Source organism: Podarcis cretensis, assembly GCF_951804945.1.
Source record: "Podarcis cretensis genome assembly, chromosome: 5".
Taxonomy (NCBI): domain Eukaryota; kingdom Metazoa; phylum Chordata; class Lepidosauria; order Squamata; family Lacertidae; genus Podarcis; species Podarcis cretensis.
Window position 1 is genome coordinate 3,061,165 of NC_137174.1, and position 17,009 is coordinate 3,078,173.

At 40.9% G+C, this 17,009-nt stretch overlaps 1 protein-coding gene across 6 annotated transcripts in view; it reads left to right on the forward strand.

Annotated features, from left to right (window-relative positions):
- SMC1B (structural maintenance of chromosomes 1B) overlaps positions 1-17,009 on the forward strand; it is a 44,432-nt gene that overhangs the window by 6,918 nt on the left and 20,505 nt on the right. For 4 of the 6 annotated variants that reach the window (XM_079975100.1, XM_079975102.1, XM_079975105.1 and 1 more), the window contains exons 5-14: positions 1,276-1,479; positions 3,060-3,298; positions 5,975-6,233; positions 6,689-6,829; positions 8,275-8,357; positions 10,057-10,264; positions 11,642-11,827; positions 12,171-12,350; positions 15,315-15,461; positions 16,073-16,210. In XM_079975100.1, coding sequence (XP_079831226.1) covers positions 1,276-1,479; positions 3,060-3,298; positions 5,975-6,233; positions 6,689-6,829; positions 8,275-8,357; positions 10,057-10,264; positions 11,642-11,827; positions 12,171-12,350; positions 15,315-15,461; positions 16,073-16,210 — 1,785 coding nt within the window. The remainder of the gene's footprint in view (positions 1-1,275; positions 1,480-3,059; positions 3,299-5,974; positions 6,234-6,688; positions 6,830-8,274; positions 8,358-10,056; positions 10,265-11,641; positions 11,828-12,170; positions 12,351-15,314; positions 15,462-16,072; positions 16,211-17,009) is intronic. The other 2 variants (XM_079975103.1, XM_079975104.1) reach the window with 1 other exon arrangement.

Sequence of the window (17,009 nt, forward strand, 5' to 3'; positions counted from 1 at the left end):
GCAGCCATGCAATGAATTGTGTGCAGAGGAAGGATAGAGTGCTCTGCCTTTGCCTGTGCCTGGCATAGAAACCAAGCAGGGCTACCAGAGGGCAAAAGCCGCCTCCTCCTTGTTCAGCATAGAAATGTGGCAAGCTGTTTTCAGCTCCCAGCAGGCTAGTAAACATTTTTTGCAGGCTAGTAATTTAGGCTTACTTACAGAACAAGTTCAGAAGCTTTTGTTTCCTCTTAACAGTTTCTGCTTAACTACACTAGAATTGTGGTTAACATTAACTGTGGTTAGTTGCATCGCAAGCCATAGTTTGAACCTATAATAATAACACATAAAATGACAATGTGAAGAAGCTCAGTGTTGGAAAAGCAGAAACAAAAGCTTCTGAATTTACCCTGGTCATAGAGGAGGAGGAAATGGGGGATGCACAAGACCAAAGCTAGTTGTGGTTTGTTTTTGCTTGTGCATGTCTTTCTAAACCATAGTTTAATGTAGGAGTGAGAAACTTCCAGCTTGCTGGCATCACCAAGTCCACCAGGCTTCACAGATTGGACAGGCTGTTTCGGACAAACTAGCCACCTTTCCTGTGTCTGATGTTAAAAACTGCAGTTCCCAGGATTCTTTGTGTGATCGGGAAAAGGGCTTTGAATGTACTTTACATGTACAGTGGTGCCTCGCAAGACGAAAAGAATCCGTTCCGCGAGTCTCTTCGTCTTGCGGTTTTTTCGTCTTGCGAAGCAAGCCCATTAGCGGATTAGCGCTATTAGCGGCTTAGGGGCTTAGCGGATCAGCTGATAAGCGGCTTAGCGGATCAGCTGATAAGCGGCTTAGCGGATCAGCTGATAAGCGGCTTAGCGGATCAGCTGTTAAGCGGCTTAGTGGATCAGCTGATAAGCGGCTTAGCGGATCAGCTGTTAAGTGGCTTAGCGGATCAGCTGATAAGCGGCTTAGAAAAGGGGGGGGAGGGAAAAAACCCTGCAGGAACTCGCAAGACATTTTTGTCTTGCGAAGCAAGCCCATAGGAAATTCGTTTTGCGAAGCACCTCCAAAACGGAAAACCCTTTCGTCTAGCTGGTTTTCCGTCTTGCGAGGCATTCGTCTTGCGGGGCACCACTGTATGTGGCCGAAGTTTGTTCCCAATTCTTTAAATCAGATGATGGTGTCATATGACATGCAAACATGGTCTTTGTTTTTAATCACTTTCTCATTTTTGTTGCTGGTGACAAGGTTTTGCTTCAGTTTTAACGCTTTGTAATTCTGTAGTTTGATCCTACTTCACTGTAGGGTGAAGTTGAAACAATTGCTATGAAGAAACCCAAGGAAAGAACTCTACTTTTTGAACAAATTAGTCATTCAGGAGAACTTGCTGCTGAATACGCAGAAAAGAAGAAGAATATGCAGCAGTCGGAGGAAGAGGCACAGTTTAGTTATAACAAGAAGAAAAACGTTGCAGCTGAGCGCAAACGTGCCAAGTTGGAGAAGGAGGAGGTAATTCAAAGAATAGCACAAAACATTTGGCTCTTAAAGTTTGTGTGCGAAGTTTAGCAATATTGTTTTTGGTTCTTAGGTGGTGTTTTTATTGTTTTCGGTAGAAATTCATGATTTAAACCAGGGGTTTTTTTTAAATAATTTCCCATTATAGAGATTTAGCTCATAAGCATAAGCACCAGCATTATTGTGCCAAAATATGCTTCCTCTGAATTCACTTTAACTATTTGTGCAGAAATCTTATAAATCAGGTTTCATTTGACATTTTTCTTTGCTTCTCCTGGTTCAGAGCTGAGAATCATGTGTCTGGGTCTTCTTGTTCAACAGTAGAAATAATAATCAACTAAAATAATCAATGGCTCTGCAATATCAGCAGTGGTGTAGTTTCTAAGGCAAAAGGAAAAGAAAATGAAAGAAAAATAAACTGCTCTTTCTGTTGTCCCAGTTTCTGCTCAGCCCTCTCCCTACCTGCTGCTTCCCTCCCCCTTCCCCCATGGATCCAGCTTCCCCTTTTTCAGTGCTTCCCTGGCAGCTGCTTTTCCTACTTCCCAGGCCCACCTTTTCTTTTTCAGCCAACATACTACTCTGTCTCCACTTCTCCTTCTGTCCCTGCCAACTAAACACCTGGTAATGGAATCTGTCCAATCAGAAGGGAAGTAAGTGCAAACAGTGAAAGGTAAGTAAAGAAGAGCTGGACCTTGAGCATGCAGCAGGAGGAGTGTGCACGACAGGGTGTGGATTGGCCATCCCCACAGCAGGCATACAGTTTCCAGAGGTTTGACCATAAGAAAACCTGGCCCTTGGACCAAAGAAGGTTAGCCATACCTGTTTTAAGGAGCAGAAGAGACATTCTGGCCTGCTTTTGTGCAGATTGAAACTGTGGCCCTTATGGCAGGCATGCCAATCTTTAACCTAGACCTGGCCTTAAAGTGTGTATCCCTGCTATGGATCTGGTCCTATTCCTCCAACACCTATAACCTGTTGTGACAAACTAAAGAATAATATAATTTAACAATTATCAAATAATATTGCTTTGGAGAAGGCAAAACCTATGAATGGAGTATGTTTCCTTTCCAGCTCTGTTAACCAGTGGCTAACATTTTATCCGTATCAAGGTGGTGAGTGTTGTAAGACAAGAGAGGCTGGGAGAGAGAGTTGACAACAATGCCTAGGCCATGCCCCTGATAGATTGTCAAGGCAGAGATCAGGGTAGGAGACCTTCCTTCTCTGATTCACACAGACCCAGCCTGCAGGAAACCAGCACTCAGGGCTTGGGCTGCAGCATGGCCAGATACCCATCTGCCCTTCATCCACCCCTCCCCCCCACAAAAACCACTGGAACCTTTGGTATAGTGATGTCTATTAAGAAATTTCTAATATTTACAAATACTGTTTTAAGGATTTAAATATACAGGCTGCATCTATAAATCACAAATTATTACTAATATACATTGTATGTATATTTAATATAACTGAAAGAAATGCAAGTTTTTTGTTTGGCGCTTTGCTTGCAACTTTTAACTACCAATATCCATTGCTGTTAAATATCAGTTAGCTGCTAATAATTTGGTTGTTTACAGGCAGAGCATTACCAGATGATGTTTGACAAATTAAGGGAATGTAGAGAGAAGCTGCAGATGTTCAAGCTGTATCACAATGAACAAAAAATTAACTTTCTGAACAGCAAATTGGCTGCAAAAAACAAGGATATTGATTCTAACAAAATTGCTGTTTCCCATGCTGAAGATGCAGTGGGAGCCAAGAAAAAAGCGCTTGGAGCATTAAATAGAAAACAGCAGCAGATCGAAAAAGAAATAAAGTAAGTGCATAAATGAACATTGTTGGGAAATGTTTGTTTCTACCCATCTCTCAGAATGCTGTGCTACACCTAGTGGGTGAGGATTTTGTTTCCCCATTTTCAGGAGGCAGTATAATGTTGTGAACTGCTTTGAGTGGGAATGCTTCTATTTACCGTATTCTCTTTCAGCTCTCCAGAGCCAGCCTGCTGAATCTGGAGATTATGCAAAGCCTCAGTTTCTATTTACTGACCAATATTGCTAAGAAGCTAAAATCCCAGAGGAGTTCAATATATATTTTTAAAATCTGATTTCACCCCTTCCCTTGCCAATCCCAGCTTCTTAGCATAACAGAAGAGTGAACAGAGCCTTGAAACCCAACCTTATGCCATCACAAAACAGGACTGTCCAGGGCCACTTTCCTGACATTTCAGAATATGAATTACCAGATTCCCCTTACTCCAGTTAAGGGCAAGGGTTCTTCTAAACCTATCAGCTCTCTACCTAGGGACCTGGGTAGAAGTGAGACATTTCTTCCTGAGACTCAAGAGCCTCCCTCAGGAGACACCTCATGACTTAGATAAGGAGAGAGGCCAGGGGAATGATTTGCCCAATGAGGAGGTTAAGGGAGCCAGATTATTTAATGCCTTGGCTTATCGTAAAGGCCATTTCCCATGTGGTTATGTGCTCTGCTTAACCAGTTCCAGCAAAGGCACCATCCAGGGCAGCTTCAGTCTCTGCATCTGTCAAAGTATCTCAGAAGGCAGCCTCTTTCCCTGCAATATTAAAGGATGTAGCAGAATCAGAGTGAGCCTCCCCCTTGAGTACTCTGCTTAACCAGTTCCAGCAAAGGCACCATCCAGGGCAGCTTCAGTCTCTGCATCTGTCAAAGTATCTCAGAAGGCAGCCTCTTTCCCTGCAATATTAAAGGATGTAGCAGAATCAGAGTGAGCCTCCCCCTTGAGTACTTAGAAATCAGATGTGTCCCAGTATATTAGATTAACCAGCCATGGGCCTTTTTATATGGGCATTGGGCAGAATTTCCAGGTAGATCTCTGGGTGATTTGAATAAAGTAACCCACCAAATGGATGTCTCCTTATGAAGTCATATTCAAAGTAAGTGGACCAGTGTTTATTTGGAAAAAGGTTGATGACTTTAATGGAGCCTTTCAAAATTCTTTCTTGAATTCCTTTGAAAAGTACCGTAGTTTTCGCTCCAAAACATGCACTTTTTTGCTCCTAGAAAGTAAGGGAAAATGCCTGTGCGTGTTAAGGAGCGAATGCACGGATCGGAGCCATGGCTGCCGTCAGTCAAGCAAAGCGGGAGCCGCTTACACACTCTACGAGGCTCTCGCTTTGCTTGCTTTAAAGCGACCTGGAGCCGGGGAGGAGGGAGGGAAGGAGAGCCATGGCAGCAAAGCGGGCAGCAGCCGCTTACACGGGAGGAGGGACAGACGCTAGCAAAGGTCCGTGCGCTCTCTAAACAGAGCAATGAGGCTGCAGAGGGACGGCAGGAAAGATAAAATTTAAGCAACCAGCAGCAAAATAAAACCAACCTCGAGCTCTGAGCCACGCAGTGAAAACCAGGAAATTAAAAAAAAAAGGCTGGGGATGAGGGAGAGGGGAAAACTTCGCAAATCCCCGGGTCTCAGCTGATCCGCTGGGAGGGAGCAGCTTGTTTTCAGGCAGGAGAGATTCGAGCATTGTCTGGGTCCTAGTGCCCCTACCACTTTTTTTGTGCTCCATTCTATTGCTGCTGGTGGCTGCTTATCACTCAGGCTACAAGGAGGAGCGCTTTTACACAGCTAATGGTGAATCCCCTGCAATCCAAGTCCTCCTCACTTGCTCAAATCTATTCTGCCTCAAAACAAGGAGCAGAAGGAAAAGGCTGCAAACTGTTAAATGGAAAAAAAAACCCAGGCACAGGGCAAGTACCTTAAGTATACCTTTAAAGCAACAGTGCTCTTTCCCTCCCTCCTCCCCGCTCAGCTCGCCGAAAAGCTCCTTCTCCACGCGTGCTCCTTGTCCCTTGAGTGCTTTTCCTTCCCTCCCCACTTAAAACGTGGTTACAAAGCACGGATCCACATGGATCCTCAGGATTTTTGCATTGGGCTACCCCAAATTCATGGGACGCAGGTGGCGCTGTGGGTTAAAGCCTCAGTGCCTAGGGCTTGCCGATCGAAAGGTCGGCGGTTCGAATCCCTGCGGCGGGGTGCGCTCCCGCGGCTCGGTCCCAGCGCCTGCCAACCTAGCAGTTCGAAAGCACCTCCGGGTGCAAGTAGATAAATAGGGACCGCTTACCAGCGGGAAAGTAAAACGGCGTTTCCGTGTGCGGCTTTGGCTCTGGCTCTGGCTCTGGCCAGAGCAGCGATGTCACGCTGGCCACGTGACCCGGAAGTGTCTCCGGACAGCGCTGGCCCCTGGCCTCTTAAGTGAGATGGGCGCACAACCCCAGAGTCTGTCAAGACTGGCCCGTACGGGCAAGGGTACCTTTACCTTTACTTACCCCAAACTCACCATCAGATCACATGTCTGTGGCCACAGCATGAACCATAAAAATCATGCACCCACTGTTTTGTTCAGAATATTTTTTTCTTGTTTTCCTCCTCTAAAAACTACATGCGTGTTATGGTCAGATGCGTGTTATAGAGCGAAAAATACGGTACTTAGTTCAAAGATCAAAATATATCCCTTTTTAGGTCTCTGGAAGTTTTGCTGAATCAAAAAAGACCTCAGTATATTAAAGCAAAAGAAAGAACCTCTTACCAAATAAAAAAAGTAGATACAGCTAAGAAAGATTTAAGAGATCATATGAAAGAACAGGCTAAGATAGAAGAAAACAAAAAAGAACTAGAGACAGAACTGATGGATATTGATAAAGCTTGGAAAGCATATGAAAAAAAGGTTGAAGAGGAAGCACTGCACCGAGGAAGAGAGGTTTTGCTGGAAGAAAGTCAGGTAAATTTCAAAACAAGCAGAAAAATGCTCAAGCTTTAACTCTAGGTAGTTTTAGACATATACTTAACACATCAGGAGTTCGTTGTTTTCACCATTTCATTTTAAATTCTTTTTAATTCATTTTTGGAGTGATTATTATGTCTTAGCCACATAAATCAGGAAGTTGTTGTAGTAGATATTCATTATCTTTTGTATGTAGAATATTAAATGATGTTGGGGTTTTTTGTTTCTAGTGTCCCATATAGTCCTACATGTTATTTTAAAAAGTTAATTAAAACCAGAAATAAAATAACTTTAAATACCTTAAATGGACAATGATTTGGAAAATTCAAGCTATAAAATTACTACATGGTGGATTTTTTAAAAAAAGAATAATATTTTACTGATTGCTCTTGAGCACTTTATAAACTTGGTAAATAGCTTTTATGGTAATATATGTCCGATCTTGTGTCCAGATACGTAAATATAAGGAGCTGAAAGAACTAGTTAGGAAAAAAGTAGCTGTATTGACTCAGCAACTGAAAAAACTGCACTTGGAGCAAAAGGCAGATGAGGACAAGATGGCATTTGAGCAGCGGAAACAGAGAGAAGTTGAGGTACTTGTAAATAATAACAAACCAAAAATTATTTTGGGGCAAGAGTTGTATTCAACCTGTTGGCCCTCTTGGTTTTCATATTTCTATGTTAATACTGCACTTGCTGTGCAGTTCAAGAAACGGTGTATTTTCATGCATTCGGTTTTGCTAACAAACAGCACCAAGGCAGTTTTTTCTCTGCCCTCCCTATTGCATCTAGTTAGTCCGGTAAAGAATAGTGATTGATGAAGATCCCAGCACATAATAGTCCTCCAATGATCTTTGCATGGCAGAGTTGAGGAAATTGAGGATGGAAACCTCAATTGTTCTGGAAACAAAACGGTGTAGTAGGAAGGCAACTAGATAGAGATGCAACCTTCAGGGGAAAAGGGAGCTGGAGACTGAACAACTGCAGGTGTTCCTTCATGAGACTGATTATCTAGATCCACTACAGTCTGGGTTCAGGCCCAGTTTCAGAACTGAATCAGCCTTGGTTGCCCTGATGGATGACCTTTATTGCGAGAGGGACATGGGAAGTGAGACCCTGTTACTTTTGCTTGATCTCTCAGTCGCTTTTGATACTGTCAACCTTGATATTCTCCTGGACTGACTTAGTGGGAGGGATATCAGAGGCAGTGTATGACAGTGGTTCTGCTTGTATCTTGTCCAGTAGTGTGTTAATAATTTTTTCCTAAATAAGTGGGAGACCAGGGAGAGAAAAAAGAAGGCTTACAAGCCTTTAGACACAGCTCTGGAACGGGAAGGTTGGCAGGGAAAGGAGGAGATTGCTTTGTGAGCTTCACAGGGGGAGAAACGTGCCTCTTGTGAAAGATGCTAACCTGAAGAGCCTTAGGGTACCAGGGACCCACCAGGCAGACTCTCAGGTAAATGAATGCTTTGGGGCTCTGAGAGCATCCTCCAGCAAACTCACAATGTTTCCTCTAATAAACTTTTCAAAGTGAGATCTTTCATTCTAAAGCCACTAGCATTTTAGAGGTAGAAGAGAGACAGTTTGCTACTGTTCATGGCATTGATTCTCTCAAGCCCAGAAGACCTGAGGATGTGTTTCCAGTACAAATGGGCAGTATTACGTAGATTGTCTTCTGAATCATTGGCTCTGTTTGGGGGAAGGGTTAATATGGTCATCTGTCATGGATGCTTTAGCTGAGATCCCTGCATTGCAGAGGGTTGGACTAGATGACCCACGGGGTCTCTTCCCCATGGTTAATGGTTGATTGGATGCCAAATTATGCCCAAAATGGTTTATTCAGCAGCATTACATCCTGAAGTTCTTCCAGTTGGTGGGAGGGTTAAGTACAGAGTGCTTTGCTTTGCTCTGCCTCTGAAGTAAGTCATAGGAGCAATCCATCCCCTGGATAACTTCCATCCACTAGGGAGAGAATAAGGGGAAGCCTCACATTCCTTTTTGATAAAGTAGTATCTTTTGACATTCTGTTTTTGTTTAGGCAAGTATGAAGCAAGTTATGGAACAGATAGAAGATCATGAAAAGCGGGTAGAGAAGTTGACAGAGTATAGCAGCACATGTGTGTATGTATTTATAAAATCTGATTAAATTTAAATTCATCACTTTTTGCACAAACATGAGCTATTAGCTTAAATATTTTGATAGTTCTTTGTTTGGTTTTCCGCATAAACCTGCTGTCAAAATAGTATATTAAAGGGAGAGCATTGCATGCAAATCTATAGGTGTATGCTATATAGTTTTGAGATGTAAACTGGCTTTCTGCATATACCCAGGTAAACTCACAGAGCTCTGGAGTGGGCTGAGTTTCATAAGTTTACTTATTTTTAATACATATAAAAATTATATCCTATGTTTTCTCCCAAATGAACCCAGGGTGACTGTCAGGACACTGTCAGAGGCTCCTGGCTGGTTGCCCTCTTTCAGCGGGTCTGGGAAGGCTCCCTCACAGAGGGAAGCATGGTTGCCCTCTTTCAGCGGGTCTGGGAAGGCTCCCTCACAGAGGGAAGCATTCATCACCCCGGGGAGCCCATCGCCCAGCCCTTCCCTGCTCGCTTCTGTGAGCCAGGATGGGCAAGGATCAAGGAGACAGGTGGTTGGTTTCACTCATCCAAGCAGCTTGCCCACACCTATACTGTCTTCCATTTTCCTCCTCCCTGAAGGGTCAGGATGGGGAGGTAAGTCTCCACCATTCCTCCTTCTCTGCCCAGTTCCTGACAGTGGCAGACGATACAGTAGTAAGAACAATACTCTCTCCCAATAAATCAGTATGAGCAAGGTTGTTTTGGTGCTAACACCACTTGAGGTGAAAAGGATAATGAAGGAGCATCTCCACCCCTATCGTTCAGCCCAGATACTGAGGTCCAGCTCCGAGGGCCTTCTGGCAGTTCCCTGACTGCGAGAAGTGAGGTTACAGGGAACCAGGCAGAGGGCCTTCTTGGTAGTGGTGCCCACCCTGTGGAACGCCCTCCCATCAGATGTCAAGGAAATAAAGAACTATCTCAGTTGTGGAAGACATCTGAAGGCAGCCCTGTTTAGGGAAGTTTTTAATGTCTGATGTTTTATTATGTTTTTAATATTCTGTTGGGAGCCACCCAGAGTGGCTGGGGCAGGGTATAAATTAATAATAATTATTGTTATTATTACTGGTCTTACATATGTACATTTTTGTAATGGATAGAAAGTGCCCTACCCAGCCAGGAAGGTTACTGTGCAAGGTGTGGGGGTGGAATGGGGAGATTCTTGTCTTAAGAATTTAGTTTAGTAAGTTTTACATTTGGGGGGTCTTTCTCTCACTTGAATGTATCTTTGGTTCATACTGTTTTTCATTGTGGGCACTTTGGATGATCAGGAATTTTCTCCTATAGCAGCTTTTTCCAGAGAGTTGTACTTCTATTTGCAGATCAAGATCCTGTAACTGAGTGTCCCCACCTAAGATCATTTACCTAGGGGTCAGGTAAAAATACTGTTGCCTAAGAACAACCAAGAGCCTTAAAGTGCAATCCTGATAGTTCCTTGGCAAGCAGGGTTTCTATTTGGCACTAAATGCAGCCCTGCCCGGACTGGCTTTTCTCGGCAGCTCCCGAATGGAGCCCCTCCCTGCTGAAAGTGATGGCAATCTGTTGATTGGCAGGTCCTTCAAGCCCTGCTTGATTTGACTGGGATCCTCCCTTGAAGGATGGCCTTCAGGATTCATGGCAGTATTGCTTAGTTGACATTAAACTAATTGGGCTGTGTTTTTTACCATTTTGCTTTGGTTTGAAGTGAATCTTTAGCAGAGAAAAAACAGGAAGAAGTAACACTCACAAATGAAATTGAAAGGTCAAAGATACGAATGACTGAGTTAAATGAAGAACTGAATAAAATTGTCAGTGACCTACATAATGCAAAAATCGATGTCCATGAGGGGAAACGCCAGAAGACAAGGGCTGAAAACTTGGAGAGCCTCAAAAGACTATATCCTGGTCACGTGGTAACTAGATGAACTCATTGTTACATTTTAAAGTGTTCAGTAGACTTCAGAATTTCGCCTTGTGAATAGCCAGTTGTCTTTATCATGTTTCCTACTTGGTAAATGCTGAGAAGTGTTGAACATAAGTGCAACTGAGAACTAGCAAACCATTTTTGAGCATCAGTATTTTTCTAACTGGGTAAATAAAGTAGCACTATGGTGGCTACATAACTTTTATGCTCACTAAAAGTGAGAAACTAGTAGCTAGCTAGCTATTTCATAAAATACATACCCCACCTGATTAAAAATAAATAAATCTCAACTTGGTTTTCAAAAAGAAACTATGGAACCACAAGAATATGTTTCTCCAACTGGCAGTAAGGGACAAGAGGAGCAGGACGTTGGAAACTCCCCGCTGAACCGCTCTGAGATGGGTGGACAACGCTAGGAGCCAATCCTAGTTTTCCCATTGTATCTGACTGTCCATACCGTTGGGAGGAGTATTGTGCTTTTCCTGCGTCTATGTTGCATCAGCACAGGTGAACATGATGTTGAGGCTGTGGAGAAGGTGCAGTTCACCTGAGCAGTAGTTTAATTCTTGGCACTCATTCACTTTAATCTTTGCAGATTAAAAAATACGTTTTTATTTTTAACAAATGATCACTAAAACATTCCATACACCCCCTTTTAAATAAATAAATAAATAAATAAATAAATAAATAAATAGTGTTTTAATTATTAGAATATCACTGACGCACCCATTGCAGACACTGTCTTTTTAGCAATGTGTTCAATGGCTGCGCTCAAAATGAATTTTCTAGACAATAAAACAATCCTTTTTATTATTATCGTTATGGCAGTGATGCCCTCCAGATGATGATGGACTACAGCTCCCATCATCCTTGACCATTGCTCTTGCTGGCTAATAGCTTGAGTCCCACAGTGTCTGGAAGACTCACATTGGCTAGCCATATAGTATGATATTAGGACTCTCATTCAAGTGGTTTTGCACTGAGCTAAAGCTGGGAAAGTGTTTTAGCAAGTTTGTTTAAAAATGGTGTGATAAAACATTGCCATAGTAATACACCAACATACCCAGAGGTTTCTAAGATGCTCCACATAGTAGGTTCTCATATGTGCTCAAATAAGGTTCATTTAGGTAGAATGCAGTGAATGTCTTTTCATAATGGATTTACTGCTCTTAAAAACATTCCTGTATTTGCTTCTAGAATGAGGATTGTAAGGTTCGGTTTTTCTGATGCCTCTTGAAAATGGATGCTTCCATCAAGAAAAAAAAATGCAATTTTAATTGAAAAAAATGGGAAATTAGCTAAAATGAAATGTGTGCTGCACAAACTCAAAAGATCAGTTTGCTTATTATTGCTGTTCTGTTTTTAGTTTGGAAGACTGCTTGACTTGTGTCACCCTATCCATAAAAAATATCAGCTTGCTGTCACCAAAGTTTTTGGCATGTATATGGTTGCGATTGTTGTGGCTTCAGAAAAAGTAGCTAGAGAATGTATTCGTTTTCTCAAGGAACAAAGAGCTGAGGCTGAAACTTTCCTTCCTTTAGATTACCTTAAGGTACACTTTTATTAAAAGTATATTATTAGTTTTTTAGTCACAAAGCTGATTGGGGATTACTTTGACATCGAAGAAATTTTGTTAGTTTAAATTTGCTTTAAAAATATTTTGTAAGATGTGACTGTAGTCTTAGAAGATTTTGTACAACAATTAAAGTGTCTAGGTTTGTATACTTGGTCTCTCTGTGGCTCCTTTTGGGCCCAATTAATATTGCTTTATTAATTTATGAGTGTCTGAAAGCATGTTTCGTATGTTAGAAACAAAATCTGATAGGATACTTGTAATCTTTGTTACAGGCTCTTTCATTGTATTTAAGTAACCTTTTCTAAACATTTTTATTTAGGTAGAACCAATCAATGAACAGTTGAGAGAGATAAAAGGAACTAAAATGATGATTGATGTTATACAGACATCGTTTCCTGCACTGAAGAAAGTAATTCACTTTGTTTGTGGGAACGGTTTAGTATGTGAAACAGTACAGGAAGCAAGACAAATAGCATTTGAAGGACCATACCGACTTAAAGTAAGCACAAAGAACCTCACTTTTAAAATAAGATTTCCTGTTGGCTTTTAAACACACAAGGTACATGTTCAGAAGAATCATGGAGCTCATCTTTCCAGAACTATATAACTTGAAATGCTAGCCAGTGCCAGAAACATTTTATAAAGCTAAAATAGGCTAGACTAACAATGTGGTTACAGAAGAGTTCAAAATTGAAAAAGGAACACGACAAGGCTGTCCTATCTCCCCACTGTTATTTATCTCGATTCTGGAGGTGCTCTTGAATATGATTAGAGGGGACCGGTTGGTGGAAGGAATTCAGGTCGGAGTGAAACAATATAAACTTAAAGCTTTTGCAGATGACCTAGTTTTGACCTTGCAGGAGCCAGAATCTAGTACGAAAAGAGTATTACAATTGATTCAAGACTTTGGTCGGGTGGCGGGATTTAAATTAAACAAACAGAAAACAAAGGTACTGGAAAAAATTTGACAGATACAGAGTCAGAACGGTTTCAGAGAGAGACAGACCTAAATGTGGTTAAAAAAGTAAAGTACCTAGGGGTAAACATAACAGCAAAAAATCTGAGTCTATTTAAGGACAATTATGATAAATGTTGGTCAGAAATTAAGAGAGACTTAGACAGTTGGACAAAACTGAAACTTTCTTTGTTAGGCCGAATTGCTGCTATCAATATGAATGTATTGCCAAAAATGCTGTTTTTATTTCAAACATTACAGATTGTGGACAAGGCGGAGTGCTTCTGGAAGTGGCAGAGAGATATTTCCAAGTTTGTCTGGCAGGGCAAAAAGCCCAGAATTAAGTTTAAGATATTAACTGATGCGAAAGAAAGAGGGGGATTTGCCCTGCCAGACCTAAGGTTGTACTATGAGTCAGCAGCTTTCTGCTGGCTAAAAGACTGGCTACTTCTCGAAGACACTGACGTATTGGATCTGGAAGGTTTTAACAATGCTTTTGGTTGGCATGCATACTTATGGTATGACAAGGTTAAGATCAATAAGGCCTTTAAGAACCATATTGTCAGAAAGGCAGTGTTTAATGTCTTATTGGAAAACAAAACTCCAAGGTGGCTCTCACCTTTGGAAGCTAAGGCCCGAAAAAGACTCAATAGGGAGGCCAAATGGCCAAAATATTGGGAAATACTAGAAAAAGATGGAGACAACTGGAAATTGCAGAGTTTTGAGAAAATGAAGGATAAAGTGCGAGACTGGTTACATTACGCTCAGATTAAAGAAATGTTTAAAAATGACAAAAAGTTAGGATTCCAGGTGGAGAAATCGAAATTGGAAACAGAACTGTTAGAACCTAGGACTAAGGTACTTTCAAGAATGTATAACTTGCTGTTAAAATGGAATACACAAGATGAAACGGTCAAATCGGTCATGATTAAATGGGCACAGGATATTGGACATAATATCATGTTTGAGGACTGGGAAAGGTTGTGGACCTCTGGGTTGAATTTCACTGCATGTAATGCTTTGAAAGAAAATGTTATGAAAATGATATATAGATGGTACATGACCCCAGTCAAACTCGCAAAAATATACCATTTGTCTGATAATAAATGTTGGAAATGTAAAGAGAATGAAGGAACATTCTTTCACCTCTGGTGGACCTGTCCTAAAGTGAAGGCCTTTTGGGAAATGATATATAATGAGCTGAAAAAGGTATTTAGGTATACCTTCCTTAAGAAACCAGAGGCCTTCCTTTTGGGCATTATCGGTCAGAGGGTGGCAAAGAAGGACCGAACTTTTTTCCTGTATGCAACAACGGCAGCAAGGATACTTATCGCTAAATACTGGAAAACCCAAGATCTACCCACACTGGAAGAATGGCAGACACAACTGATAGGCTACATGGAACTGGCAGAAATGACTGGCAGAATCCGAGACCTGGGAGAGGAGAGGAGAGGATGGAAGAAGACTGGAAGAAATTCAAGATTTATTTGCAAAAACATTGTAATTTGGTTGAATGTTAAGAAGGATGCTGGATCATAAATAATTTGGCACCACTAAACTAGATGGAGTAATGAAGATAAGCTATGTAACAATTTAAAATAATTTAAAATTTTTTGAATAATTATTAAATTATAGTTAAATTTCTAAGATTTGGTTAAAGGGGATTGGAGACCAGAAAATTAGATATAAGAGTAGAATCAAGATGATAAATTGCTGGCAAATTTTATTGGAATGAAGGTAGGAGCGGGAGATGAGAGGAAGTCCAAAGAAGTGGTGAAACTATGCTGAGATATATGTTATACTGTTTATTCTTATGTATTGTATTAAAAAATCTTAATAAAAAAAAAAAAAATAGGCTAGACTAAAACACTTCCCCCTGACATGATAACACTGGTGGTCCTCTGAACATTTGCTTTTGAAAATTTGTGAGTTTTATCTATTTTGATTATTTTGTTATAGCTACTGTTTTTATTGCTGTTTTAAATTAAAATAAAATGTTATATAAAATATAATGCTAGGTTGGCAGGAGCTGGAACAGAGTTTATAATCTAATGACACATTAGCTACTGAAGTTAAACATTGTCCCACTGAATGGGTAAAATAGGAACCTTCAGAGCTTAAAAGTCACCATACACACCAGGCTCATAAGACAATTGACATCCAGTGCAGGTCTTTTAAAATTGCTGTTATGAGAGACCAGCCAGAGGTTCTGGTTAGCTATAAGCTAGCCAGAGGTTATCACATATACTACCTTTCATCCAAGATACAGGATAGTCAGATACACACTGTATTATATAATTGTCTTAATCCTGAACTATTTCACTGGTTTTATGTCCCGTTTCTTTGTGTTTTATTGGAAGGCAAAATTGATTTGAATATAGCTAGTTTGGAATATCCACCCCCCCCCATATACTTGCCCTCACCTCAGTCCAGGAATTGTTAGTATACTTATGCCTAATTGCCCTCTAGTAATATTGATCAATTCAGAAAAAAGTGTTTAATTTTCAGACAGTGGCTCTGGATGGAACTTTATTTTTGAAATCTGGTGTAATCTCTGGCGGCTCAAGTGATTTGAAAAAGAAAGCTAGATACTGGGATGAAAAAGAGGTGAATGAACTTAAAGAGCAGAGAGAGAAGCTGATGAATGAACTAAAGGTAAAGCTATGCAAATTATGTCCAACAGTATCAGTGTTCGAAACTCCCATTGTTCCAGGTGCGTTTTGCAACAAACTACAGAATGGAAGGAAAGGAGGACCTTTTTCTGCCTCCCCACTTCCAGCCACTCTGAAGACTGGAGAAGAGACCCTCTTCAGAATATGAGGGAGGGCAGGGGAAGCATGGCTTTGTTTTTTTTCAGATGAGGACTAGATCATTTGAAATGAACATAATATTTTAGCTGTAGTGCATTCTTTTTCAGCTTTGTATTTTTGTTTTAAAAAAGCGTGCCTAGACATTCCGTTGTTGGGCCCATAACCTAAATTAAAGGTGCCAAAGTATCCTAATATCATTACTGTAATACTGTAAAAGGAACAATTCAACTTGTGATGAATTGATTCAATTTTCCCCCTAATGAACACATTTTTGAAATGCAATGTCCCATAATGTTATGCATTTTTTTGTTATTTTCACTAATACACAGCTTCCCCTAACATTATTGTACATATTACCTGGCTGGAGAACTGCACCGCAAATTTTTTACAGAAAGTGCGATTTAGGTAGGTTTCCCTCTAAATGCAAACTAATTCAAATTTCTCTCCTATACTTAGGACTTGATGAAAATCAAGCGCAAAGAGGCTGATTTAAAGCAGTTGCAAGCTCAATGCCAAGGAATTCAAACACGACATAAATATTCGCAAAATGAACTAGAAGTTCTTAAAAAAAAACATATTGCTAATTTCTATAAGGTAATAGTAAACTCTCAGGTGGCTGTTTTCCTTGTCTGGGCAAAATGACTTGCTTTTTGGTTTTAACTAGGACATGTTAAATGGTAACATAATTGAGTTTTTTTCTTTACCCGTTGAAGAAATAGAAGTAATATTTTTTTAAAAACCCATAATTTAGGAGGGAATGTTTCTATTGAGAGACTTTCATTTTTATACTTTTATACTCTAAACATGAAGTCTACATTTAGATGAACAGGAAACTAAATGTTGGCCTTTTTGTGTTTGGGTGTTGGAGTGGGGTGGCTTCTTCTGATCTCCAGACTGGCTTACAGTGGTGCCTCGCAAGACGAAAAGAATCCGTTCTGCGAGTCTCTTCGTCTAGCGGTTTTTTCGTCTTGCGAAGCAAGCCCATTGACGGTTTAGCGCTATTAGCGGCTTAGCGGATAAGCGGATAAGCAGCTTAGCGGCTTAGAAAAAGGGGGGGAAAGGGGAAAAAAGTCGGAAAAACTCGCAAGACATTTTCGTCTTGCGAAGCAAGCCCATAGGGAAATTCGTCTTGCGAAGCGCCTCGAAAAACAGAAAACCCTTTCGTCTAGCGGGTTTTTCGTCTTGCGAGGCGTTCGTCTTGTGGGGCACCACTGTACTTTTTTATTGTGCCAAGGGCTGCATTGCCCTTGATCAGTCATCCAGGGGCCACAGTTTAAAAGTGAGTGCAACCACATTTTTGTCAATTTTGTTTATAAAGGACAAATCTTGGGAGGACACAAAAAACTTCTGTCATCACAGTAGCATAGTGAAGTTTACCTTTGGAAGGAGTCAA